The sequence below is a fragment of the Podarcis raffonei genome, chromosome 14 (assembly GCF_027172205.1).
Source record: "Podarcis raffonei isolate rPodRaf1 chromosome 14, rPodRaf1.pri, whole genome shotgun sequence".
NCBI classification, from domain to species: Eukaryota; Metazoa; Chordata; class Lepidosauria; order Squamata; family Lacertidae; genus Podarcis; species Podarcis raffonei.
In genome coordinates this window covers 17382965-17409757 of record NC_070615.1, presented here as the reverse complement: position 1 = coordinate 17409757, position 26793 = coordinate 17382965, and the positions used below count along the sequence as shown (strand labels likewise).

The window sequence follows — 26793 nt, the reverse complement described above, 5'->3', positions numbered from 1 at the left end:
CCCTTTACCTTTACTTAATATTTTTTTAGAAGAAAGAAAGAAAACCACTGCCTAAGCCCATCAACTGAGTGTGGCAGAGGGGCAAATTGAACCCGGGTTCCCCTCCCTGCAGTCCTAGTCCATCACTCTAAACTACTACACCACAGAAGCTCTCAAGAGTGAAAACACTCTTAAGAGTGCTTGGTAGCTTCCTCCAGAAGCTGCACATGCAAATCCCAGCTCAAGGGAACCACAACATGTTCTACTTAATCTTGGGTACCCAACACATCTCTCTGTATTGGGACTGGAGCCAGGAGGACCCAATCCTTGGAAGATATACATGGGGAGTGGGGGGAAAGAAGACCTTGGGAGGGGAAGTAGCTATGTGATGGTTCCCAGGCACAAACTCAACAGGATGTTGGAAAGGAGGTACCAAGGGGGATAATTTGTGTGTCTTCCTCCTCCTGTTCAAAACCCATGCTCCCATGACTCCACGAGGGAGAGTTCATGGCTTTAGGAAGGATGTTAATCAAAGTCATGAATCAATACAGAGCCAGTTAAAAATAAACCAGCCTTTTCATCTTCATTTGTGAACCTAGTGCCCAGAGATAAAGTCTTTAGTAGAGATCAGAACCCCACACTAAAAGGAAACACAGGAAACTATCATATAATCCTAAAAATAAATTAGGAACAGAGTTAGGAATTGGCTTACTTAGGAGCATAGGTCAAATTATTTCTCTGTGCAGGCCAATAGTGTAGTCCAATGGTTAGAGCAAGGGTGGAGAACCTAAGGCCCAGGGTCCCCAGGCCTCTCTATCAGGCCCTCGGAATCTCCTGGTGTTACTCTTGCCAAAAAGCATCTGCAAAAGAGACCAAGGACCAAACTATGGCCTTTTGAACTGTGTGTGGATGGGTTATTTGGTCTGTTTGTTATTATGTTGCTTTTGAATTATGGTGCTGGAGGAGACTCTTGAGAGTCCCATGGACTGCAAGAAGATCAAACCTCTCCATTCTGAAGGAAATCAGCCCTGAGTGCTCACTGGAAGGACAGATCCTGAAGCTGAGACTCCAATACTTTGGCCACCTCATGAGAAGAGAAGACTCCCTGGAAAAGACCCTGATGTTGGGAAACATGGAGGGTCCAAGGAGAAGGGGATGACAGAGGACGAGATGGTTGGATAGTGTTCTCGAAGCTACCAGCATGAGTTTGACCAAACTGCGGGAGGCAGTGGAAGACAGGAGTGCCTGGCGTGCTCTGGTCCATGGGGTCACAAAGAGTCAGACACAACTAAACAACTAAACAACAACAACAACAATGTTGCATATTTTTGTATTCTTATATTGTAAACTGTCCTGTGATACTAGGATGAGGAGCAGTAAATGAAGAAGAAGAAGAAGAAGAAGAAGAAGAGGAGGAGGAGGAGGAAGAAGAAGTTGTTCTGAGTGTTTTGGTTCTTTCTTAAAGTTCCACGCTTGACATGCACCAGATGGGCTTCATGGCATTTCTGTTTACTTCTTGTTTGTTTACTTTATTTTTATGTTTCCAGTCCTCATGAGCACAGTGAGAGCATTAAGAATCGAGAAGGAAATATGGTCTAAAGAAACAAAGGCGTTACGATTTTTATGACTGTGTCCTGACGATGGCTCATTTAATTTTGGGCAGGGAATTCAAACGGTCCTAGAACAGTGGGAGCCATAGGGAAAGTTATTATGAGTGATGCTTAAAATAGAAAATTAATGTGTAGCTAAGCCCTAAATTAAACTCTTACATGCTAAGCCCTAAATTAAACTTTTACGTGCTAATCCAGCACTTGGTACAACAGCCACGCTCATTTTAGCCAAGGGAATTCCAGGCAGAGACACTTACCAGACCTGGGATCCACGTTGCCAAATCCTGCCCTTTGTCTCTTACGTGCTGGATGTTTTGGGTGGTCTTTTTGTATGCACGGTGGAAAGCAGTAACAGCTAAAGATCTTATCCTCCCAAAGGTGCTCGACTCACACCTCCCCGGAGGCTTGTGCACTAGAGAAGAAAAATGTGGGGAGTTGAGAATATGCATGCAATCAAGGAGCAAGAGCAGCGATATTAGACAAAGAGGTTAAATGCCTCTGCACTTTCTAAGACATCAGAGCATCCCTACTAATAAAAGGGAACCCAGGTGGCGCTGTGGTCTAAACAACTGAGCCTCTTGGTCTTGCTGAACAGAAGGTTGGTGGTTCGAAACCCCAAGACGGGGTGATCTCCCATTGCTCTGTCCCAGCTCCTGCCAACCTAGCAGTTCAAAAGCACACCAGTGCAAGTAGATAAATAGGTACTGCTGTGGCAGGAAGGTAAATGGCATTTCTGTGTGCTCTGGCTTCGGTCATGGTGTTCCGTTGTGCCAGAAGCGGTTTAGTCCTGCTGACTACATGACCCAGAAAGCTGTCTATGGACAAACGCCAGCTCCCTCGGCCTGAAAGTGAGATGAGTGTCATACCCCATAGCTGCCTTTGACTGGACTTAATTATCCAGGGGTCCTTTACCTTTACCTACTAATAAACAGGCCAGGTTATAGGCAGCTGAAGACTAACAAACCCACATTCTCTTTTTAGTTCCATCTTTATAAAAATAAGTCAGATCATCTTTCCTCTTTCTGCTTCAATTTTCTTTCAAGTAGCAGACTCTGTCTGAATGGCCATTTTACCTCATTTTTTTTTTATTAATTTCAGATGGGACATGTTAAGCAATTTGCAGTATGAGTTTCTGTTAAAAAGAAATAATAAACTATGGTTTGAATCCAAATAGTTCCATGAAGTACCCCGAGTACTGGAAACAGAAGCATCTCCAGTGCCACCTTGTGGAAATTACTGAATTCCCATATGCGATACGTAGTAGGAAAGGGTTGTAGCCCAGTGATAAGAGCATCTGCTTTGCATGCAGAAGGTCTCCGGTTCAGTTCCTGACATCTACAGGTAGGTCTGGGAGACAGCTGAACCCCTAGTGAAAGTCGTTGCAAGCTAGGTGGACTTTCTAAACAGTAGAAAGCAGTTTTCTTTGTTTCTATTTGGGGATTGGCAACATTGAGGAAGATGGGTAGACAATCCACCACAAATTCACCATCTCCATTTTTGCAACAGCGGGGCTGCTTTGTTCTCTTTTGGCATATCTGCGACCTAACAACAGCTAGGGTTGCCATATGTCCTCTTTTTTCTAAGACACGCCCTCTTTTTCAGGGGCATGTAAAATGAGAATCATCCTAGTGATCCATAGTTCAAAGTAGAAGTTGGCAAACGCGTCCTCTTTTTTGCTCTTCAAAATAGGGCAACCCTATGACCCACCCACAAAATCAGGTACAGTGGTACCTCAGGTTACAAACACCTCAGGTTACAGACTCTGCTAACCTGGAAGTAGTACCTCAGGTTGAGAACTTTACCTCAGGATGGGAACAGAAATCATGCGGTGGCAGTGGGAGTCCCCATTAGCTAAAGTGGTACCTCAGATTAAGAATGGTTTCAGGTTAAGAACGGACCTCCAGAACGAATTAAGTTCGTAACCATAGGTACCACTGTAATGGTACTAAGCAGCGCTGGATTTAGAGTGGTGCAGACACACAGGGCATTGCAAGTTGCAAGTCTGAGAAGATCTCTAATTGAGAAGATCTCAAATTTTGGCTTGGCACAGGGCACCGTATTACGAAAGATTACCAAAGTCTGTCCCGTACTAACTAACCTGACTCGTGCTCAGTTTTTGGTAAGAAGAAGTCCACCAGCTTCTCCAGTTTGCCAATGGCTGCGTCTACTCCAGCTTCAGCCAGCTGGCTCACTCGACTGGTCCTGGCATACTCTGCTGCGTCCCTCAAGCTACCCTTGGGCTGCTTGCAGCTTTTGACACCCAGTCCCATGACTCGGTCCAATGTGTGCATAACTGAGCGCATAGCACTTTGCATGTAAGTTACGATGGAGTCCTTTAGATCAGATGTAACCTAAAGCAGAAAGAGATAACAGAGAAGAAGATTGTTATTTTACCTTTTTTAAAAGGGTGCTTACCTGTCTGTCACTATAATGTTTCAGGGCAGGTTACAACAACATAATGTATACTGTTATGAAATCAAATAAAACTATTACAGTTATAAAGGTAAAACACAGAACTCTTATAATGGCCGAAACACAACAGAATAGATTCAACCGAAGAAGTGCATCCCAGATCTACACACATGCAAGATGAAAACAAAGAAAGAATTAGTACAGAAACAACAAGTAAGGATTTAAGGGGCAGAGGCAAGGAACTGGGAGACCTCATTTGATTTAGCTTTTGCTGTATCAGATATTGCTAAGTATACGGGCAGGAATTGAAAACTAGATAGCTGAGGGAGAAGGAGAAAGAATTAAATTGGAAGATGTGAAGTTCAAGATTAGATATAAGGGTTGAAATGTGAATTGGAATATAAAGCAGTAAATAGGAAATTATAGGGACAGAACTACCTAAAATGTATAGAAACTTATTCATGTACGCAATTACAGTGGCAAGAATGTTACTTGTCCCCAGATAAAAAGAAGCAGAAGTCCCAGCAAAGGAAGAATGGATACAAAAACTTATGGAATATGCAAAAATGGCAAAACTTACCAGAATAAGAAGAAATCAAGATAACAATTTTTTATATACAAAAGAATGGAAATTGTTTATTGAATATTTAAATTATAAACCGATAAAAAATTGGCAGGATTACTGTAATAACCTGCAGTTTTATAAGAGTATATATTTAAGAAGATGAACAAATGAGTAAATCAAGTCACCGTATTTTTCACTCTATTAGACGCACTGGACCATAAGACGCACCGCCTGCAAAAGCCAGGGATAGCCACGCGAAGCCTCCGCAGGGCAGCGGGATGAAGCTAGGCAGAAGCTAGAACAGCTAGAGGGAGCACTGCACAGCGCTCCTTGTAGCTGTTCTGGCTTCGCAGGCTGCCCCAGAGCTGCTCAGGAGCATGGGGCATCTGAGCACAGCCTGCCTGCTGCTCCCAGGGCTGGAGGGGGAAGCCTGGGTTTCCCCCGCCAGCCCCAAAGAGCAGCTCAGGAGCGTGCCGCACTCCGGCAATTTAGCTCCAGGGGCCCCACATTCACTCCATAAGACGCACAGACATTTCCTCTTAGTTTTTAAGAGGAAAAAAGTGAGTCTTACGGAGCAAAAAATACGGTAATTTGGATATGCAGAAGGTATTAAAAACAAATTTAAGGAACTGCAGAAAGAGGGGGAAGTCAAGTTTTGAAATGTCAAAATGATTGTAAAGTTAGTGAAATGTATAAAACGAGTGAAATATATAAACTTGAAAAGTATAAACAAACAAACAAACAAACAAATAAAAATGGAAAAAAGCAGTAAATAGGGAGAAGTAGGGACACATCTAGGAAGAAGAATGGGAGGTCATCATATTTTGGGGGGAAATGTAGTAAATTTGATGTAATTTGGTATTGATTGGTTAAGATTTGGAGAATGAATAAAAACCATTTGGCAAAAGAAGAACTGGGTCATGCATAAGAAAATATCTTAACTGTCAAAGGCTGGGCAAAGAGGTGCATCTTAACAACATTTGAATGAGCTGGCTTTCTACATTTTTACCTATACTTTAGGCCTCATCCAGCAAAGCAGTCTCATAACTTACTTTCTCCACTGGCTGGTTGAGGGCAGGAATCTTCTGTTCCAAATGGTCCAGACCTCGACAAGTCAGGATGTTGGCTGCTGCAACTGAATCAAAGAGGATACAGATACTAACACAGTTCTAGGGCAGAGCCAGGCAGAAGGAGCAAGCTGTAAATTGTTTGATTCAATCAGTCCATGCAGAACACACACTTAACGATTTCCAAACAAGCCAAATTCCAAGTCCAACATCCAAATTCTCCATCTCTGCATCATACCCTCCAACATTTCTCCAATGAAAACAGGGACGTCCCATTCCATAAAGATAATTTTACTGTTTACACCCCACACATCTTACTGGGTTGCCCCAGCTACTCCGTGCAGCTTCCAGCATATATAAAAACGTAATAAAACATTTAACATTTAAAAACACCTTCCCTATATAGGATTTCCTTGAGATGGCTTGGGAGTTGAATAACTCCATACCTTCCAACATTTCTCCAATGAAAATAGAGACATCCTAAGAAAACCTGGGATATTCCGGGATCAAATCAGAAACTGGGACACCCCTGGAAAATAGGAACATTTGGAGGGTCTGTTGCATACTGTGAATAGGAGGCTTTTGTTCGACCGGGGTGCCTGGGTATAATTGCTATATCTCATAAAGGTAAAGGGACCCCTGACCATTAGGTTCAGTCGTGGCCGACTCTGGAGTTGCGGCGGTCATCTCGCTTTATTGGCCGAGGGAGCCAGCGCACAGCTTCTGGGTCATGTGGCCAGCATGTGGCGAACCAGAGCAGCGCACGGAAATGCCATTTACCTTCCCGCCAGAGTGTACCTATTTATCTACTTGCACTTTGACGTCCTTTCGGACTGCTAGGTTGGCAGGAGCAGGGACAGAGCAACAGGAGCTCACCCCATTGCGGGGATTCGAACCACCGACCTTCTGATCAGCAAGTCCTAGGCTCTGTGGTTTAACCCACAGCGTCACCCGTGTCCCTTCCTATATCTCATACTTGCATGTTAAAGTTGAAAGCACAAAGCAGGTGTGTGTGTTGTAGTTGGAAGGAGACCCTGCACACAATTCCTCACTCCCAGGGTCTTCCTTCCACATCCTCAGAGCTATATAAGAAACATGTGGTAGAGAAGCCATCTTTGTTTTATCATGTGTTTTCCTGGTTCATGTACAAAGCAAGGTGGCAGTGGAAGATCTAATTTTATAATGAAAAGAGGGAAGTAAAAAGCACAATCCTTCTGCTCTGCTGCCTGACCTTCCATGACACATTTCCTCCAAAAGCATTTCAATTATAGCTGGGCCAACAGAGCCGGCCCTATCATTAGGTACAGAGGAGCAAATGCCTCAGGCTGCTGATTTTGGGAGTCATGAAAGGAGAGAAATGTTTATTTCATTTAACATTTGTGTGTGTTTTAGTGTCAGACATGTGGAGAGGTGCTTGTGGGACATTTTCCCTCAAAAGAAACTTAGCTGAAACTTATGCACCTTGATTTGAGCAGATGTTTGTCTGCGCACATGTGTATCACTGCTTCTCTAACCCAGGCAGCAAAATTTGTGGGCTTGCTGCCCTTAGTTACAGTGGAGGAAGCTGCTCCCTCACCATTGTGGAAACTGGATTCAATTGCCATTCCTGTTGGCTTCTGTCATGGAGCCATATTTCCCTTTCCCTGGCCTTGTCATGGTGAACCCACAAAGGATTTGTGGTCCCATTATCCGCCTGAGAATGTATGGGGCCAATCCAGGCCAGGAATTAAACAAATGCACTTGTTTCCTTTGTGTTATTTCCAGCCCTCAAACAATACAGTATTTACATCAGGGGTGGGGAACACTTTTCTGCCTGAGGGCCAAGTTCCCTCCAGGGTAACCTTCCAAGGGCCACATCCTGGTGGTGGAAAAGGCCAGAAGCAAAAATGGGTGATGATGTGAATGTAAATTTCACCTTTGTAAAAGGTAAAGGGACCCCTGACCATTAGGTCCAGTCATGGCCAACTCTGGGGTTGCGGCGCTCATCTTGCTTTATTGGCCAAGGGAGCCGGTGTACAGCTTCCAGGTCATGTGGCCGGCATGACTAAGCCGCTTCTGGCGAACCAGAGCAGCGCACGGAAACGCCATTTACCTTCCCACCAGAGCGGTACCTATTTATCTACTTGCACTTTGACGTGCTTTCGAACTGCTAGGTTGGCAGGAGCAGGGACCAAGCAACGGGAGCTCACCCCGTCGTGGGGATTCGAACCACTGACCTTCTGATCAGCAAGTCCTAGGCTCTGTGGTTTAACCCACAGCGCCACCCGCATCCCTTCCCCCTTTGTACAGTAGGCTAGTTTCTACACCCAACCATACACTCCTCTCCATCCTCTACCCAACCAAGCAAGAGGTGTTAGAAAGGTTCAAGGCCAAATTACAGTCAGGCAAGAAGCGTCAGGGTGCAAAGCTGTGGGTGTGGCTGAGGGAGAGTTCTGGGGGCCAGATAGAGATGCCTGGAGAGCCACATTTGCCCCCCCCCCAGGCCAGAGATCCTCCACTTTTGACTTACGTTGAGGTTCCAGCTTCTTTACCACAGGCTTCACGCTCGATGCAGCTATGGAGCCGGCATTCTGGAGGCCTCGCTCATAAGCCCCACACACGGACGCCATCAGGGGATGAACTTCTTTGGTGACGTAATATGCCTTCTGGAGGTTGCTGCATGCTGAATTGACCACCGGTAGGTGCAAGACCCTCTGCAATGCATTATCATTTCCCTGTTGGGGAAGGAAGGTAAGGGACTAAGACTGGGAAGGCTTCCAGGTTCAATTCCTCAAACACTCAACCTGGCCTACCTCACAGGGTTGTTGTGAAGCAGTCATATACGCTGCCTTGAGTTCATTGGAGAAAGGGCAGTAAATACAGTATTGACCTGAATATAAGCCTCATTCCTCCCCAAATTCCAACCGTGAAAAGTTAAAGTGCGGCTTATATTTGCGACCTTGATGCATGCATCCAGGAGCGCTGGGCAAACAGTGCCAGGAGCTCAGCAAAGCGGCGCCCGCCCCGCGTGTAGTCTCCCATCCTTTCCCCCAAGGCCGGGAAGGGAGAGAGCGAGGGAGGGGAAAGGCCGCCGGCAACACAGCGTGGCTCCCCCCACCCCAAGTATGCAGCCAGGAGCAGCAAGGAATAAAGTGGCTTCTATTTGGGTATTATTATTTTTTTCTCTCTCCCCCTCCCTTAATTTGTGGCTTATATTCGGGTGCGGCTTATATTTGGGTCAATACAGTAAACACAATGAATGAATGAATGTAGAAGGTTGAGGGCAGTTTAAAAGGTAATGGTAAAGGGACCCCTGACCATTAGGTCCAGTCGTGGCCGACTCTGGGGTTGTGGCACTCATCTCGCTTTATTGGCCGAAGGAGCTGGCTTACAGCTTCTGGCTCATGTGGCCAGCAGGACTAAGCCGCTTCTGGCAAACCAGAGCAGTGCACGGAAACGCTGTATACCTTCCCGCTGGAGTGGTACCTATTTATCTACTTGCACTTTGACATGCTTTCGAACTGGTAGGTTGGCAGGAGCAGGGACCGAGCAATGGGAGCTCTCGCCGTCGCAGGGATTCGAACCGCTGACCTTCTGATCGGCAAGTCCTAGGCTCTGTGGTTTAACCCACAGCACCACCTGCGTCTGAGGGCAGTTTAGGAACAACAATTGTCCCACAAGTGACTGGAGCTTTGTCAGGCCAGCAGCAACATTTGTGGAAGCTGCTTCAATCATTCTGCAGACTTTGAAAGTTCAAGGTTGCTTCTGAAGGAGCCTGTGTTTCAAAATGCACTGAGCCATCATAAATCCTCTCACTTTAGGGAACAAGTTTCTCCGTCTTGATTTCTGCCCACGCACTTACCTTAGGGGTTCCGTTCTGCATTAGCTGCTTGCTTTTGGCTGCCATCATTGCATTAGCCTGTAAACTAAAGTGCAAAGAACAAATTAATCCGCAGCGCAAAGGCAAGAGATTCTTCCCATGTGGTTTCTTAGGAAGCCCTCAGAAGAGTCTAATCTTGTACAATCCTGGAACTTCAACCCTGACACAGGAAAAGCGGCTTTGGGTGCCAGGACTCAATGAGGAAAACAGCTGTCTTGGGGATCTTTACATATAATTACACATGCAATAAACGTGCAATTATCCCTCGAACAATGTGGGAAACACAGTTTATTTTTTTCTCATGCTCTCAAGACACATTACATTTGCATTAAGAAATTTAAAGTCGCAGTTATTCCCTGTTAATAGAATCAAAAGCAGCCCTTGGGGAGGGACAGGTTTGTTCATTTCTTTCTTTTTAAAAATAAATATATATAGCTTTACTTATTTCCAATATATAACAACAATTACAAAATACATACATTTTAATTCTACCTTAATAGATGTATTTTTTGCAACCATTAATTGCACTGCAAAATACAGAGCAGTGAGAATGCTGAAGGAAAGCTGTGTTTCGTTTTGCATGTTCTTTCAGTAAGTGAATGCAATGCAAAGCGAATAAAACGTTCTCACCCATTCCTGCTCACAATTTTTGCTTCCTTCCTGAATTATGGTACAATTAACATTATACCTAATTTCTTTTCTTTTTTAACCACTCAGTGCTGAATTTGTGACAGGCTAAGTTCTCAAACATCTTTTTTTTATTTTAGTGGAATATCTAAATAAAAAGATGCATCTGAGCAGAAGAAGGTAAGACGATTCTGCTGGATCAGACCACAGCCACATATGGTCCAGTATCCTGTTTTCATAGTGGACCACCAGATGCCTCTGGGGAGCCTGAAAAGATTGCAGCCTTAATCTACATTGCTCCAGGAAGGAGCCTCCAGAAGTCACATATATCGGCATCTTCACTATATAGGAGTCTTTTTGCAATAACTATATTAGAACGTTACTCACCGGCTTCACAAGTCAAACCGCCTTTAGCAAGGTGCCAGAAGTGGAGAACGTGCAGCAGTGCTGTCTCAACTCTGACAGAGACAAGTCTTGCCCCAGACAGTAACGCAAGCAAGCCCCACCTTCCAGCTAATAGGGTCAGGGGTCTTGCCAAGCTGCTGTGGAAATTGGGCAAAAGAGCCTCCTTGGATTCTGTAAAACTCAGGCGGATGCCCGAAACATTGCCCAACTGTGATCTTCAAATGGCCAAATCTGCAAGAGGCAAATCACACACCCAAAGGGACAAATTATATCCCCTTGGGTCAGAGTCTCCAGATCTTCAGAAAGCACCTAAACCTTTTTTTTAAAAAAAAATTCAGGTGCTTTCAGGGGATGCACTGCCAGTTCCCCTTCTGGGATATCTTTCTGTCTCTGGCTTCCTTGCTTAAAAAGTGCTCAAGTTAATGTGTACATTTTTGGTTACATTCCATAAGCACCTGAAGCTCAAATTGCATTCTAATTGTGCCTTGTAATATATCAACGGCTGACAGTGTGATTATGAATATACGTAGGAGTAGTAAGAGCTGAATTATATTGTTGCTGTTGGGCACAGGGGTGGTCCGTGCATAAGGCAAGGTGAAGCCATTTGCTTCAGGTGGCGGATCCAAGCCCTGCTCCTGCTGTTGCGCTGCCAGCCCTGCTGGGGATTCGTCCAAACCAGACATAGGCAAACTCGGCCCTCCAGATGTTTTGGGACTACAATTTCCATGATCCCTGACCACTGGTCCTGTTAGCTAGGGATGATGGGATGACATCCTGTGTGCCCTGGGTACTTATGGAGTAGTTGGGAGATGAGGCTAATATGAATGTCTCTATAGTATAGGCACTGGAGAAAATAATAATAACAATAATTTATTCCCTGCCCATCTGGCTGGGTTTCCCCAGCAACTCTGGGCGGCTTCCAACAAAATATTAAAAATACAATAAAACATCAGGTGCTAAAAACTTCCCTAAACAAAGCTGTCTTCAGAAGCACATGCTCTAGCCAGTGTTTCTATTTGTATACCACTTTAAACAGCCGTGGCTTCCTCCCTCTCAAAATCCTAGGGAATGTAGTTTGCTCCAGGTTCTGAGACCTCCTACTGCCCTCCTATAGCTCCAGTTCCCAGAGTTTCCTGTGAAAATGGATTGTTAAATCACTCTGCAAATGGTAACTCTGAGAGAATAGGGGTATCTTACCAGTTCTCTGGAATCCATAACGAACTACAATCCCCAAATTTTTTTGCAGGGAAGCCAAAACTGTTTCAAGTGCTATGATACTGCTTTAAATGCATAGTGCAGATGGGACCCTAAATCACCACCAGTGGTTTCAGACCAGGCATTTTGGCAACAGGGCCTAGACTTTATTTCCAGTGTCAACTGGCCCCTAAAACCAGCCCCAGTCTCTGCATGGCTTTCTCTTCCTCCTCCTCCTTCCTCAAATCCATTCTTGCCACAAATATAGGTGAAGAAGCAAAGCTGCTGCAACCAAGTGGAAATTATTTCCTTAGGTCTGGGAATTAATCATTGCTCTCCGCAGACAGAAGTCCAAAGTGCAGCAGTTGCTCCCCAACAGTGGGCTGGGCACTTGGCACTCTGCTTGGCATAGATGACGAGAGAGAGAGAGAGAGAGAGAGAGAGAGAGAGAGAGAGAGAGAGAGACCAGCCACCATCCCACAGCACAAGTGCTCCTTGTCCTAGACTGAAATGGGGTTAAATCAGACCACTTGGTTTTCAGCCCAATGAAACACATGCACAGAAAGAAAATGCACAGTAGCCCTAACTCCTGGCTTTGCAGTTGGACTTGCGGGTGAAGCAAGTACAGTGGTACCTCGGGTTACATACGCTTCAGGTTACAGACTCCGCTAACCCAGAAATAGTGCTTCAGGTTAAGAACTTTGCTTCAGGATGAGAATAGAAATCGTGCTCCGGCAGCACAGCAGCAGCAGGAGGCCCCGTTAGCTAAAGTGGTGTTTCAGGTTAAGAACAGTTTCAGGTTAAGAACGGACCTCCGGAACGAATTAAGTACTTAACCCGAGGTACCACTGTAGCACCTATTTGCCACCTTGTTACACTTTCACACTCCCACCCATAGACCCACACAGGATAGCTATTTCCAGTGCTTTTTTTAGGGGGTGGGAAGAGACTCAAGGGTACGCATACCCTTAAACATTGTGTGAATCTTTGTACTTTTGTCCATTCTCTGTACAGCGATACCTTGGTTTACAACTGTAATCTGTTCCGGAGGTCTGGTTGTAAACCAAAACAGGTTGTAACCCAAGGCGCACTTTCGCCAATGGGGCCTCCCCCCCAAAAAATAAAAATGGGTTGCAATCCAAAAAATAGGTTGTAATCCAAAAAAGGGACACACACTTCAGGGTTTGATGTGGTTGTAATCCAAAATGGCTGCAAACCAAGGTACCACTGTATTTATTCCCTCCGATTTGAACTATAAAATGGTGATTTTCTTGAGTCAAAATGAGAGTACCCCTAAACATTTATTTAAAGAAAAAAAGAAAGCGCACTGGCTATTTCTGATTGAAAATAGCTACCATAAGATCAAAGCGTTGTGGGTGATTGTATCTTCAGGACTGCCATTAAGGAAGTGTCAAGTGCAGGGTTGAGGGCTCCTGTTCAGCATTTCTGCCAGCCCTGCCCATTTCCAGGATACACCATTCTTCCTCCCTCTTGTTATTCCATCCCATTGAACAGTTGGTCAGTATCGTATGGCCACTGAGCATTCTCAGCCCTCCATGGGCTGCTGCTTCATCTTTTGGAGTGTGGGGAGAGGTTGCACCCTTAATCTTTCCCCCTGAAGATGTTCTGCATTTCAGAGTTCACCAGGGCAAGCTGTCACCTCTCTCTCGTTTCTCCCTTTTGGCCACAATCCTGTCAGACAACCAGCCGCAAAACCGGGAAAGTACAAATGGCAGGCAAATGAATAAAATAAACTAGGGGCTGAAAACAAAATTTATTCTGGGCTCAACGTGGTGCAGAACAAGTTCTTCCTCAGGGAGACATTTGGGCCTGGAATAAATTTCATGCCAAGCAGATGGGAATTACCTCTTCACTGTCTGTCTCTCCTTGCCTACAATTCTGCCAGTGCTCGCCAGCTAAGTTTTCAGGAACACCAGAAGAAGCTGCAGGTCTCAGCCAGGGAGTTTTATCCCAACCCTACCTGGAGATAGGGATGTGGGTGGCGCTGTGGGTTAGACCACAGAGCCTAGGACTTGCCGATCAGAAGGTCGGTGGTTCGAATCCCCGTGATGGGGTGAGCTCCCATTGCTCAGTCCCTGCTCCTGCCAACCTAGCAGTTCGAAAGCACAGTGCAAGTAGATAAATAGGTACTGCTCCGGTGGGAAGCTAAATGGCGTTTCCATGCGCTGCTCTGGTTCAACAGAAGCGGCTTAGTCATGCTGGCCACATGACCCAGAAGCTGTACGCTGGCTCCCTCGGCCAATAAAGCGAGATGAGCGCCGCAACCCCAGAGTGGGCCACGACTGGACCTAATGGTCAGGGGTCCCTTTACCTTTATCTGGAGATACTGGGGGTTGAACCTGCAACCTTCTGCATGCAAGGCAGACACTCTTCCACTGAGCCATGGCCCTTTCATGTGAAGGGAACTATTCAAATGAATGATGTGCTGCTTCTTTCCCATCCAACATGCAAACAATGGCTGTTATACCGTTCTCTTGTTCTGTTTGAGACAAGAGCAGAACACTTGATTGACTCATCTTATTGTACAATACTGCCGTCCTATACATTCTTGCCTGCAATTAGGTTTTTGAGATGGATGCGGTGAGACCTGCTAAACGCAAATAGTGGAATATAAACAGCTGAAGAATAGGCTTTAAAATTCAAGAGCTTCACAGGAGTGCTGCTAGGTGCCACACCACTTTTATCAATGAAGCTGCAGAAGAGTTAGGATGGGGAACCTGTGGCCCCTCCAGATGTTGCTGGACTCCAACTCCCATCAGACCCAGCAAATATGGTCATTGGTCAGCAGTGATGGAAGTTGTAGTTCAAGAACATCTGGAAGACCACAGGTTCTCCATCCCTGTTCCAAGGCCTGAATTCATAGGGGTGAGCTGGTGTTTAAACCACATTTTACCACCTAAAGTAGCCTTACACAACCTTGGGTCCCCAGATCTTGTTGGACTACAACTCCCATCATCTGTAGCTAGCAGGGCCAGTGGTGAGGGATGATGGGAGTTGTAGTCCAACAAGATCTGGGAACTCAAGGTTGAGAAAGGCGGACCTACATTATTCAGTTCCAACCACCTTTGAATGTATGTTGCAAAGCTGAAAGAAGGCTGAAATGTCCTCTAAGATGGTTTTACAAGAGGCAATAAAAAATTGAAGCAGCAGGGGATCTGCTTTTTGATGCGATAATCTGGAGGCTGACAGACGTCTTGCTGAATCGGATTGTTCTTGAGAGATTCCACAGGAATTCATTCCTCTTAAGGTCTGGTTAGGCTGCAAAGCCAGCAGCTGGGTGAAGTTTTATAGCTGAACAGTGAAGTGCACATTGCAAGGTTCCATTCTTGGTTTCCCCTTTCAGAAGGGAACAAACACCAATTTCTCTATCAGTGACTTTTTTCACCTACCATGTGCAAACCAAACACAAGACTCAAATTCAAACTCAGAAGTTTGCAATTGCTTTTCTTTTTTTTTTCTAGAAAAAAATGGAAGTACAGTATAGCAGCTTTTATTCCAGATAGTGTGATATTCAAGGTGCTGGGTGCTCTTAAAATTCATGTTATTAAACTTGTTAGTTGCTCATTGCAGAAAAAGGTCACAAAGCAACTTACAACATATTCAAAATGTTAGCATAAGTTAAAATAGCTTATAATATAAACACTGTTAAAAAATTCCCAATATGCAAGATTAAAAGGCACCAAGAAAGGGATTCCACCCTGTCCCAAGTCACAAATATGGCTTAATTTCATAGCTTTTAGAAATCCTAATGTGTGAGCTCCCAACAGTCTACTCCCAGATTTTAGTGTCTTAAAAATGAGCCTTTTAAATACAGTATCTTCTTTTGGAGGGCGATTCTGACTGCACCTGCTAGCATTGCCCAACAGCCCTAATCTCATGAGACAGAAATACATCTCATTGCTTTCATCAGAATTCTGTTGAACACAAGAAGATGATGCATTTCTGTGTCATAAGTTTATGTCTGTTGGGCTTACAGGTGCAGTCAAAAGCATCCTCTGCAAAAGGGAACAGTTACAAAATATTAAGAGGCTAAGAAGCAGGAAAACTAGGATCGTTGGGTTGGAAAGGACCCCAAGGGTCACGCAGGAAGCACAGCTAAAGCATCCCTGATAGAGGACCATACAACGTCTGTTTAAAATCTTACAACGAAGGGTCCACCGCCTTCTGAGACAGGACAACCTAGACTCTTGTTTGCTTATTTCATTTGCCTGTCACTCCAAGAAGCTTTACACTGGATTGCTTCACAACAACCCTGCAAAGTAGGTTTTTTTTGGGGGGGGGAAAGAATTAATGACTTGCCAAAATTAAAAAACTGCATGCTTGAGTTGGAAACGGAACTCCAAAGTCAAATTGCATCCTCTACACCAAAAGAGCTGGGCTCTTAATGTATCCTAGGTAAATGGACCCCTGACCATTAGGTCCAGTCGCGGACGACTGGGGTTGCGGCGCTCATCTCGCTTTATTGGCCAAGGGAGCCAGTGTACAGCTTCCGGGTCATGTGACTAATCTGGCTGCTTCTGAGCAGCGTAAACCAGAGCAGCGCACGGAAACGCCGTTTACCTTCCTGCCGAAGCGGTACCTATTTATCTACTTGCACTTTGACATGCTTTTGAACTGCTAGGTTGGCAGGAGCAGGGACCGAACAACAGGAGCTCACCCTGTCGTGGGGATTCGAACCGCCGACCTTCTGATCGGCAAGTCCTAGGCTCTGTAGTTTAACCCACAGCGCCACCCGCGTCCCCTTAATGTATCCTATTACACCCTTAATTTTTAAAACCAAACCAAAACCTACTGCCGCCTGGAAGTTTGTGTGTGTGTGTGTGTGTGTGTGTAGGGGAGAACCACAAAGCTATGTTAACGCTAAGATTGCTTGCTCAGAACGTTACGAAATTGCTGGCAACATTACACAATGTTCTCCCCTCTCAAGCCACCCAGCATGTTCCTCGGGCCTTTCTCCAACTACAGCTGACCTATGGTTTCCTTCTGTTGCAAAGCAACTCCTTCCTTTTGTTGTAAAGCAAGTTGCGTCTTAACTCAGATGCATCTGTGTGCATATACTGCACCCCCACATGCCCCCCAAGGGGGCAGGGAAACACAAACAAATCATTCACCCAGTGACATCTGGAAAAAGTGATTTTCCCACTATCATAAGCAACAAGACAGGCAGTGCTATCTGAGAAAGTAAGGCATATTCTGTGCTAGGCCTGGCATCCCTCTATGTTAGGAGGCTGGGAGTGAGAATCTGCAGACTGACCAGGATAAATATGGGCCAGGAGGTAGCCCTATAAAGAACATGCACAGAATTCCTGGATACCTGCAATTGCATACAGTTGTACCTTGGTTTTCAAACAACTTAGTTCTTGAAAGGTTTGGCTCCTGTTTGCTGCAAATTCGGAAGTGACTGTTCCAGTTTGCGAACTATTTTTGGAAACCAAACGTCCAAAGGGGCTTCCGTTTGGCTGCAAGAGATTTCTACAGCCAATTGGAAGCCGAGCTTTGGTTTCCAAACATTTTGGAAGTCAAACAGACTTTTGGAACAGATTCCGTTCGACTTCCAAGGTACAACTGTATCTGGGCAGTCATAGTCCATAAAGGGATGCAGGTGGCGCTGTGGGTTAAACCACAGAGCCTAGAGCTTGCTGATCAGAAGGTTGGCAGTTCGAATCCCCGCGACGGGGTGAGCTCCCGTTGCTCGGTCCCTGCTCCTGTCAACCTAGCAGTTGGAAAGCACAAAGTGCAAGTAGATAAATAGGTACCGCTCCGGCGGGAAGGTAAACGGCATTTCCGTGTGCTGCTCTGGTTCGCCAGAAGCGGTTTAGTCATGCTGGCCACATGATCCGGAAGCTGTACGCCGGCTCCCTCGGCCACTAAAGCGAGATGAGCGCCGCAACCCCAGAGTCAGTCACGACTGGGTCATGGGTTCAAGGGCAAAAGAATCCTGCATCGCAGGGGGTTGGACTCGATGACCCTCATGGTCCCGTCCAACTCTACAATGCCATGATTCTATGATTCCAAACCAACTTCAGTTCTCCAGGGAAAGATAAACTGGGTGGTATTCAACAAGACTTCAGTGTAAGGATTAGGGCTAGGGGATTCTGCTCCCCCCCCCGACACCATTCCCAAATCTGCTCTGGAAGGTTAGGGAAAGCCCTCAGAACAGGTTTCAAGGGTGAGCAGGGGAGCAGAGGGGGAGATCAGAATATCTGTTTAGTGCTACATTGGACATAACCCATTGACTGCCCTCAGCCAAAGTCTCTTGAGGGCCACGGGCCATTTTTTCATACATTCAGATCCAAATCTCAACCGTACAATTTCGCATTCTTTGTTACATAGTTCCGAGGTGATTTCCTTCAGTCTTTCCTAGGGCTGGATTTAGGTTTGATGAGGCCCTAAGCTACTGAAGGTAATGGGGCCTTTTATATGTCCAGCTGTCCTTTGTCAACAACAAATTGCCGCTGTTTTTTGTGCCGAATAGATGCTATATGTTAATTTATGGACCTAATAGGTATCTAAAGCCATTTGCACATAACAAAATATGTATTTTATCAAAGTACACCCAGTGGTTTTTTTTTTCCTTTACATTTTTTTGGGGCCCCCAAGAGAGTGGGGCCCTAAGCTATGGCTTGTTTAGCTTGTACGTAAATCCAGCACACTCTTTCTGGTGCCATCATTGATTGATGCCTTCTCCCATCAAAGGGCGGCAAAATCATATGAGGAAAGAGGTCGAAACGAAGGCAGTGGCAGAGAACAAGTCTGCTGACAGGACAGAGGAAGCCCACCCAGTTGGGCTTGATATTCAAAGGACTGCTCTGCAAAATGGAAGGCATCAGGGAAGTGTCAAAAGTCAATGCTTCAGTCTCAATTGTGGGACAGCGATGGTGAGGATCCCCACCAAGGAGGAAATAAGGCCACAGAGCCCAATGATTCCGGGATTGGTTTTGTAGATTCCCAGCACGTCCAACGGACTAGAGAGATCGCAAAGGTTCTTCACCGTGTCCAGAAGCAAAGGAGGATGTTTCTTCAGTGTGATGTAGAGGAGGAGGAGAAATGGCTGCAGGCCACTAGTTGCCAGAGAAGTTAAGCTCTGGAGCTGAGATGAGTCCCCTTGAAGCTTCTCTTTCCGTGCGGCCTGCTCCATGCGCCAGCAGAGCTCGTACAAGTCGTTGACCAGGTTTATCAGCAGGGAATAGTAGTAGTATTTGGTCGCCCGGCTGCGCCACTTCTTCTTGTTGATATCCGAGATGAGCCCCACGCTCTTCACCCACAAGACAGTGTCGCACATGAAGTACAGGACACGGTTGAGGCTGGAGGCAGTCAGGCAGCAGCGGGGAACCAAATCTGGCAACTGGGAGGCGTTCCTGGCCGAAACGAATGCATGCACCATGTTACCAAGTCTGAACACTGCAAGAGAACCCACAATTATTAGAAAGGCCTTGTTTCCTGACAGCCTGTTTACTGAGCTTTCATTTGGATTTGCTTGCTCAAAGTTTGCCCGGGAGATTATACGACACCCACCGTTCACTGAGCATACATTCTGATGTTTTTGTGGGGGTGAATGTACGTTATAATGTAAAGCAATTATCTCTCCTCCCCCCCCCCCACTTTTCAGGGGATTTCCCCATTACTTTCCTTTCCACAAATATACATATCTTGTGTGTATGTATGTACATATGTGTAGGGAAAGCGCTTACAAAAACACACGCACACGAAGTCAGCTGGTTGCACAATAGTGCCAAATCCACTTTAACTGCACATTCTGAATTTGCTGGTTTGTGAGTGAACCCCACCCACAAAATCCCACCTGGAACTGACTGGAGTTAGTCGCATTTATTATCCCAATTACACTCCATCATTTGGCTGGATGGACAGGGTCCTAAGGTCTTCTAAATATCAGCCTCTTGGATATGGTTGCAGGCAAGCAAACAATATATAACAGCAACACATAATGCAAGTTAGGGTCTTTAGAAGAATAGTTAAAAACAAAACAGATTTACTACATGGCTTCAGCATTACAGGTGATGGGATGTGTAGATTTGCACACCTATTGCACAATGACCGCTCCCCGCTTAAAACGGGGGGCGCCCTTTGCGTGGACGTGCGCAGCCCCTAGATCTGGAGCGGCTCCATCAGCATAGGCTTGGCTTTGCTTTCCCTCAGGTGGGATACCTGGAGGTCTCCGCTTACCTCAGTCAGTTGTCCAATCCCACCTGGGGGAAGCGTTGCCAAGGAGACCAGGCCAGGTAGGGGAGGGATTACCTGCCCACACAATAGAGGGAGGATCTTACCTGGGAATCCTCATTTGGCTCCAGAGCTTCTCCCACCCTACCCACCCTCAGTTAATGTCTTATTTGCAGGTTAACTTTTCTTCACAGGTTTTGCAGGTTAACTTTTCTTCACAGGTATGTGGGCGCTGCTACGTCAAGGTCGCTGTTAAAGGGCCAGAAAGGAATTTCCCTGCATTGGCAGGTTTCGCCTTTCCCGTAGCACGTTGTCTTGAGTCATTATTCCACATGACGGGGGGGACCGCTTGGGATCTGGGGACTCCGCCTGTCCGCGCAAAAAGTATTCCAGCAAGGAGAATGAGGTGAAGAGGCTGGGCAGGCCTCAATTTATCCTCCAGGAGACCATGCTTGCTGGCTGGGCATTCCCTACCAAGCCTTCACTGCCAGATTGTGAATGGGGATGAGGCTAGGCAGAAAATCCACCTAACCATTGAAGGTAAGTGGACTTGTCATCAACAAGCACATGATAAAGCAGCTTTCATTTTTTGTTTTCCTATTTCATAAAAGTTATACACTGTTTGATTGAAAACAACAACAAAAACCATCAAACGTCACCACCCAGTCAACAGATCCATCAATATACCTCACACTGGGTAGCAACAGCCCACCAGATAACGCTGGATATTGGAGGAGATAAGACTTATACAGGAAGAAATGGGCTCAGATCTCTGGAACAGGGCACATTTTCATTGCGAGCACAGCATCCCCCTTTCCCCACACAGTTTTAGAAGGAAGCTAACAGGCAAAAGCTGCCCTTGGGAATCAATCATGGGTTTTAAAACTATTCCAACCACTCGGCTCCCCCCTGGTGTACACTGCTTACTTACATGTTGAGCAATTTATTTATTAAAAGCCAATTAAGGTGACATGCTGAAACTGCAAAAGCAAAGGAGGATGTATAGGATTTTATTTGCAAGCCCGTCCTCCTCAAATGGAGCATTTCCAGGTATAAGGGTGGATGAAATGCAGCCTGAGTCACTATGTCCATTCACGTCTACATCAATGAAATCACGTATATAATTAATGCAATTTACTTAATTAAAAAAACCTTGCAAAAACCTCTGTTGTGTTTGATCTCAGGCCCATTGGCTGAATGCAGTGCAGTCCTCCAATATTTTCTATTTAGCCTTTGATACTGTCCCCAGACCATACCCCTCACTGCTCCTGCTTTGCACCCCCCTTGGTTGTTTTTGCCTGTCTGGAATGTGTCCTTGAACTCTGATAATGCCTTGTGCTTGGCTGGCTGGAGAGGGGTTGTGTGGGTGTGGGTGTGTACCAACTAGCTTATGGTACAAAATAACATTTACATACATACATTTACATTCATTGCTCTGCAAACTGCCACACTGCCATGTGGCCCCTATAAAGTTGCCCAGAAGGGAATGTGGACCTTGGGCTTTCAAAGGTCCCCCACCCCTACAACAGACCGTTTTTGATAGATCTGATGAAGAATTATAAGCATGTGCTCTTCTTATTTCAATTAACAGGACTCCAGACTAGCTCAAGTGCAGCAACACAGGCTCCATTGTTTTCATCATCATTTGTGATCTGTTTCAATTATATATTGCTTTTGTGCATTTGCAACTGGTCCTTTTTTCTGCTCCCTATCCCCAGATTATGCCTACAAAAGACGTGCCTCTCTCTTTTGCTATTTCCTTATAAGAAAACATACTTACACTTGCGGCCGGAGCGCATGCTCGCCTCCAGGTTTTTGAGCTTCATTATCACTTCCTCTCGGCTGGTCTTATGCTCTAACATATAGCTAAGTAGCATGCATGCATACTGAGTTGCTCTGGAATGGGGAGGAAAAACACAGAGAACCCAATTCACATCACAGGCAAAAGCAGAGGGACAGGACTGTCTCTCCCACAATTCAATTAAGGCAGAAGCATCAAAGGGGCAGAACTATCCTTTTCCTCAGGGCGACTGCTCACAAAATATCCTTACGCACACAATTATGTTGCCCGGTTTTAGGAGGCAACTCAAGCAATGTGAATATGCACACAAGGACACGCACACTATAATCAAGAATCCATTACTGCAACATGCTGTGTGTGGGGCGACCATTGTGCCTGATCCGGAAATTCCAGCTAGTGCAAAATGCTGCGTTTGATGAGGACAGACTACTGCCAGTACACAGCTCCAGTGGCGTAGCGTGGGTTGTCAGCACCCGGGGCAAGGCAAGTGAAAGCATGGCTTCTAAAAGTTATGAGCCATGGGATACCATCAACAGGGACACCACAAAGATCACAATGAGTGGGCCTGTGGAACTCCTTCCAAATTGAGATGAAACAGCCAGCCTCCTTGCTCAACTTCAGACACATGGTTATCGGTTATAGGCTTGTTGTTCTAGCATGCACTGAAAGGTGGTCTTTGGTTTCCTTCTAACTTTGTATTGTTTTATTGACCCATTTTCTATGGGGTTTTTAAAAATGTCCAGCACCTAGAAATGATTAAGTGGCATGTAAATGAATAAAAAATATATAAATTAAAAAATATATATTATTAGCAGACACCCAAGAGTAAGAGCCAGTATTCTTGAAATGTGTTTGCTTGGAACATGCAAGCATCTCCCTAACTCCCATTTCTTTCCTAAAGTCTGGCCCAGTTCACACATTGTGCTAAACCAAGGTTAATGATGTGCCTTCCTGGACTGTTTAGAAAACAAACCATGACCCCCGATTGAGGTGCCACTCTAAGCCAGGGACTGTGCTTAGTTTCCTCCCAAATATCTGGAGGGCGTCAGGTAGGCAAAGGCTGCCTGGCACCTGTTCTACAGAATTTCAGACAGGAGCATCTTACAGCACTTCCTGAGGATACCAAGGACTGAATCTGGCACCTTCTGTGTGCAAAGAATTTGCCCTATTACTGAGTTATGACTAAGTGAGGCAGCATTCTCCCTCCGGCTGCTTCGCACATCAGCTGCATTCCTGTTTTTCTAGCACTACCAGGGATGGATGAACCTGTCCTTTTTGACTTCTATTAAGTTTCTCATTTTTCCAGCCTTAGGTTGAGTCCTCCACATTTCTTCGGAAATTGGTGGCTGTTATTTTTTGTTTTTTAATCCTCACAAAAATCCACCAGTATTTTTCACGTGAATTTTACATGTTTTTGTATGCCGTTCCAACCAGGACACACATCTTTGCAAGCTGTTCCCTCCCCCTCCAATATACAGTGGAACCTCGGGTTATATACGCTTCAGGTTACAGACTCTGCTAATCCAGAAATAGTACCTCGGGTTAAGAACTTTGCTTCAGCATGAGAACAGAAATTGTGCTTCGGCGGCGCGGCGGCATCAGGAGGCCACCTTAGCTAAAGTGGTGCTTCAGGTTAAGAACAGTTTCAGGTTAAGAATGGACCTCCGGAACGAATTAAGTACTTAACCTGAGGTACCACTGTATTGCATGCTTATGTGTTACTTTCACCAATGAATGTATTTTCATGCACACTTTCCCCTGATATATGCATTGATGTGTACATTTTCTGTCGGGAGACCAGCCTCGCAAAAATCAAAGGAATGTGAATTTTGAAGAATAGTTGGTAATGGTTTCCATGTTGGTTCAAAAAGCTTCTCATAAAAATGCAATCATAACAGATTTGCTTCCCCACCCTCTCTTGTAGAGTTTTGTTTTAGTAAAGCCTGTGCATGATTTGATGAAATTCGGTCTGGTCTGAGTTCCTGAACCCTTTAATTTTGACCACGCTTTTCGAAGCAAGGGTCATCCACCACACAGGGCAACAGAGAACCAGTCTGCCAAATCTTCTGCATGACAGCCCTTCAGATATGTGAATACTTCTCTTCTCCAGGCTAAACATAACTAGCTTTGCTGGTCCTCACATGATTGGGTTTTCACAGAAGGGACATCGAGAGATCAGCTGTTCATTGCTCCAGATTAAACTGCTGCTGACTAGAGCACCGCAGTTTCAAAAATAATTATAATCAATTTCTTTTATAAGCCACTTCCGCTGCTGAAGCTCAGACAATACATGCCTAATTTTTATCCTCACAAAAGCCCAATGAGATAGGCAAGGCTGAGAACTAGTGACTGGCCCAAAGTCACCCAGTGAGCTTCATGTTGATATTATTATTATTAATAATAACCTGCCCATCTGGCTGGGTTTCGCCAGCCACTCTGGGAGCTTCCCAACAGAATATTAAAAACACAATAAAACATCAAACATTAAAAACTTCCCTAAACAGGGCTGCCTTCAGATGTCTTCTAAAAGTCAGAGAGTTGTTTATTTCCTTGACATCTGGTGGGAGGGCTTTCCACAGGGTGGGTGCCACCACCGAGAAGGCCCTCTGCCTGGTTCCCTGTAACCTCACTTCTCGCAGGGAGGGAACCGTCAGATGGCCCTTGGAGCTGGACCTCAGTGTCTGGGCTGAACGATGGGGGTGGAGACTTGATTTGAACCTCAGTTTTCCTAGCTCCAGTGTTACACTCAGTAGAAGGCAGTATTTTATGTTTGTTCTATGAGTCAGACCACTGACCCATCGAGCTCAGTATGTTGGCACAATGGGTCTGGCTGTTAACCAGAAGGTTGATGGTTTGAACCTACCCAGGGACAGCTGTGGAGCATAGAGTGTAAAATTTGCCAAAGGCCTGGGAAATGAGGAATGTTTTTGGCTGGCACCTAAAGACATGGAATGAAGGCACCATGCATTGTAGCGGGTTGACCCTCGGGTTCCCTTCCAACTCTTTGATTCTATAATAATCAACTGCCTACTCTGACTGGGGGACGCGGATGGCGCTGTGGGTCTTGCCTAGGACTTGCCGATCAGAAGGTCGGTGGTTCGAATCCCCGTGACGGGGTGAGCTCCCGTTGCTCGGTCCCTGCTCCTGCCAACCTAGCAGTTCAAAAGCACATCAAAGTGCAAGTAGATAAATAGGTACCACTCTGGTGGGAAGGTAAATGGCGTTTCCGTGCGCTGCTCTGGTTCGCCAGAAGCGGCTTAGTCATGCTGGCCACATGACCCGGAAGCTGTACGCCGGCTCCCTCGGCCAATAAAGCAAGATGAGCGCCACAACCCCAGAGTCGGTCACGACTAAACCTAATGGTCAGGGGTCCCTTTACCTTTTTACTCCGACTGGTAGCAGCCTCTCCAAGGTTTCAGACAGGGGACGTTCCCAGCCCTATGTGGTTGCTCACCGGGGCAAGACGGTTTGAGCATATCACACCGATCCTGGCGTGAGAGCACTGGTTGCTAATTAGTTTCTAGGCCCAATTTGAAGTGCTGGTTTTGACCAAAAAGTTTTAAAATAGCTCAGGACCTCAATACCTTAAGGACAGAGTTGCCCCATATGAACTGACCTGGACCCTGCAATCATCATTTGAGGCCCTTCTTTGTGTGCCTCCTCTGTAAGAGGTCCGGAGGATGGCAACATGAGAATGGGCCTTTTCTGTGGTGGCTCTCTCCACTTGTGGAGGCTCCCAGGGCACCTTCGTTCTATATCTTTAGGTGCCAGGCAAAAACACGACTCTTTACCCAGGCCTTTGGCTAACTAAACAACCTATGGTCTTTTAAATGGGGGGGGGGATATTGTTTTTGTTTGTTACTATGGCATGTCTTTTTGTGTTTTGATATTGTAAACCTTCAAGTGATCCCTGGATGAAGGGCAGTACAGATATCTTTTTTAAAAAATAATATATGTCAGGAATCGAACCTTGGACCTTCTCTACACCACACTATCAACTGTACTTCAGAGGCACCCGACTGCCACCGTTTCTGTCGCAATCCTCAATCTGGGCAGAGCTGTTTCATGGGCAGCGGCAAAGATCAGAACAGTCTCTTCTGTGGTTTGGTAAATTTGTGCTCCCAGGAGTCATTTTAATTACCTGGATGCATTCCTCAGGGTACATTGCTACTTCCCTCAGCAGTATTTTAGAAACCTGAACATCAGGGATGGCATTATCCGCAAGCGTCAAGCTGCAATTTTGGAAACTGAGCACCCCTTATGGTTTAGAGCAGGCATAGGTAAACTCGACCCTCCAGATGTTTTGGGACTGCAACTCCCATCATCCCTGAACACTGGTCCTGTTAGCTAGAGATCATGGGAATTGTAGTACCCAAAAAATCTGGAGGGTCGAGTTTGCCTATGCCTGGTTCAGAGGGGTGTCCCTGGGTTGCATTTCATTTCTATGAAGTTGTATGCAATACTTAAGGCAGAGATCCGAGTAAGTCCTTCTGAGTTCAACGGGAGCTACTACCGAGCATACAGTATTTTTTCCCTGGGGGTACGAATGCCCCTAAATATTTTGTGAATCTTTTGCCCATTTATTGTATTTATTTCCCCCCGATTTGAGCTCTAAAATGGTGGTTTTCTTGAGTCCAAATGAGTACCCCTAAACTTTTAGAAAAAAAGCACGGCGAGTATATAGGATTGCACAATTGCTTCTCTCTCTCTCTCTCTCTCTCTCTCTGTTTTTGGTGTGGTGGGAAAGGCTTGCGAAATCGACAACTGAACACCGCCTTAAAAGTGCCTTTAGCAATAAATACAAAATAAAGCTAAAACAAAAACGAAAGTTTTGGAGGACACCTGCCATTCAGCCCGCCCACCCACTCGCCTCTTTCCTTCCTTCCTCACCGAAAGAGCCGATCTCGACCCTGGGTCTGGTTGGTGAAGTGCACAAACGCTTCCATTTGCAAAGGCGGCGGCAAACCTCACGCCGGACGGCGACCAAGCAGCTCGGAACCCCGACACGGAACTTCCCGCAACGCGCCACCTGTGCGATCAGCTGGCTTTCGGGGGAGGGGCGTGGTCAGAGTTAG

General features: G+C 45.8%; 2 protein-coding genes across 3 annotated transcripts in view; both read right to left on the bottom strand.

The window, feature by feature from the left end:
• Window positions 1-11941, bottom strand: part of PLIN1 (perilipin 1) — a 28650-nt gene extending 16709 nt beyond the window's left edge. Inside the window, exons 1-6 of one of the 2 annotated variants that reach the window (XM_053364032.1) lie at window positions 11722-11941; window positions 9475-9538; window positions 8143-8347; window positions 5619-5701; window positions 3688-3940; window positions 1847-2001 (exon numbers count right to left, since the gene is read on the bottom strand). In XM_053364032.1, the coding sequence (XP_053220007.1) occupies window positions 1847-2001; window positions 3688-3940; window positions 5619-5701; window positions 8143-8347; window positions 9475-9522 (744 nt within the window). In that variant the 5' untranslated portion in view covers window positions 9523-9538; window positions 11722-11941. Of the gene's footprint in view, window positions 1-1846; window positions 2002-3687; window positions 3941-5618; window positions 5702-8142; window positions 8348-9474; window positions 9539-10506; window positions 10887-11721 lie in introns of those variants that run through there. The other variant, XM_053364033.1, reaches the window with a different exon arrangement.
• Window positions 11942-17655: 5714 nt separating this feature from the next.
• On the bottom strand, window positions 17656-26764 carry PEX11A (peroxisomal biogenesis factor 11 alpha). Its single transcript, XM_053364035.1, has 3 exons — window positions 26609-26764; window positions 21698-21813; window positions 17656-19140 (listed from the first exon to the last, which is right to left on the bottom strand). Exons 1-3 carry the CDS (start codon window positions 26662-26664, stop codon window positions 18584-18586), a joined length of 729 nt encoding a protein of 242 aa, XP_053220010.1. The 5' UTR covers window positions 26665-26764; the 3' UTR covers window positions 17656-18583.
• Window positions 26765-26793: the final 29 nt, after the last annotated feature.

Coding starts and splice junctions, on each gene's coding strand:
- PEX11A (XM_053364035.1), bottom strand. CDS start 26,664: ATGGAAGCGTTTGTGCACTTCACCAACCAGACCCAGGGTCGAGATCGG. Junction 21,814..26,608: donor GGTCGAGATCGGCTCTTTCG/GTGAGGAAGGAA, acceptor TCCCCATTCCAG/AGCAACTCAGTATGCATGCA. Junction 19,141..21,697: donor CATGCGCTCCGGCCGCAAGT/GTAAGTATGTTT, acceptor GTTCTCTTGCAG/TGTTCAGACTTGGTAACATG.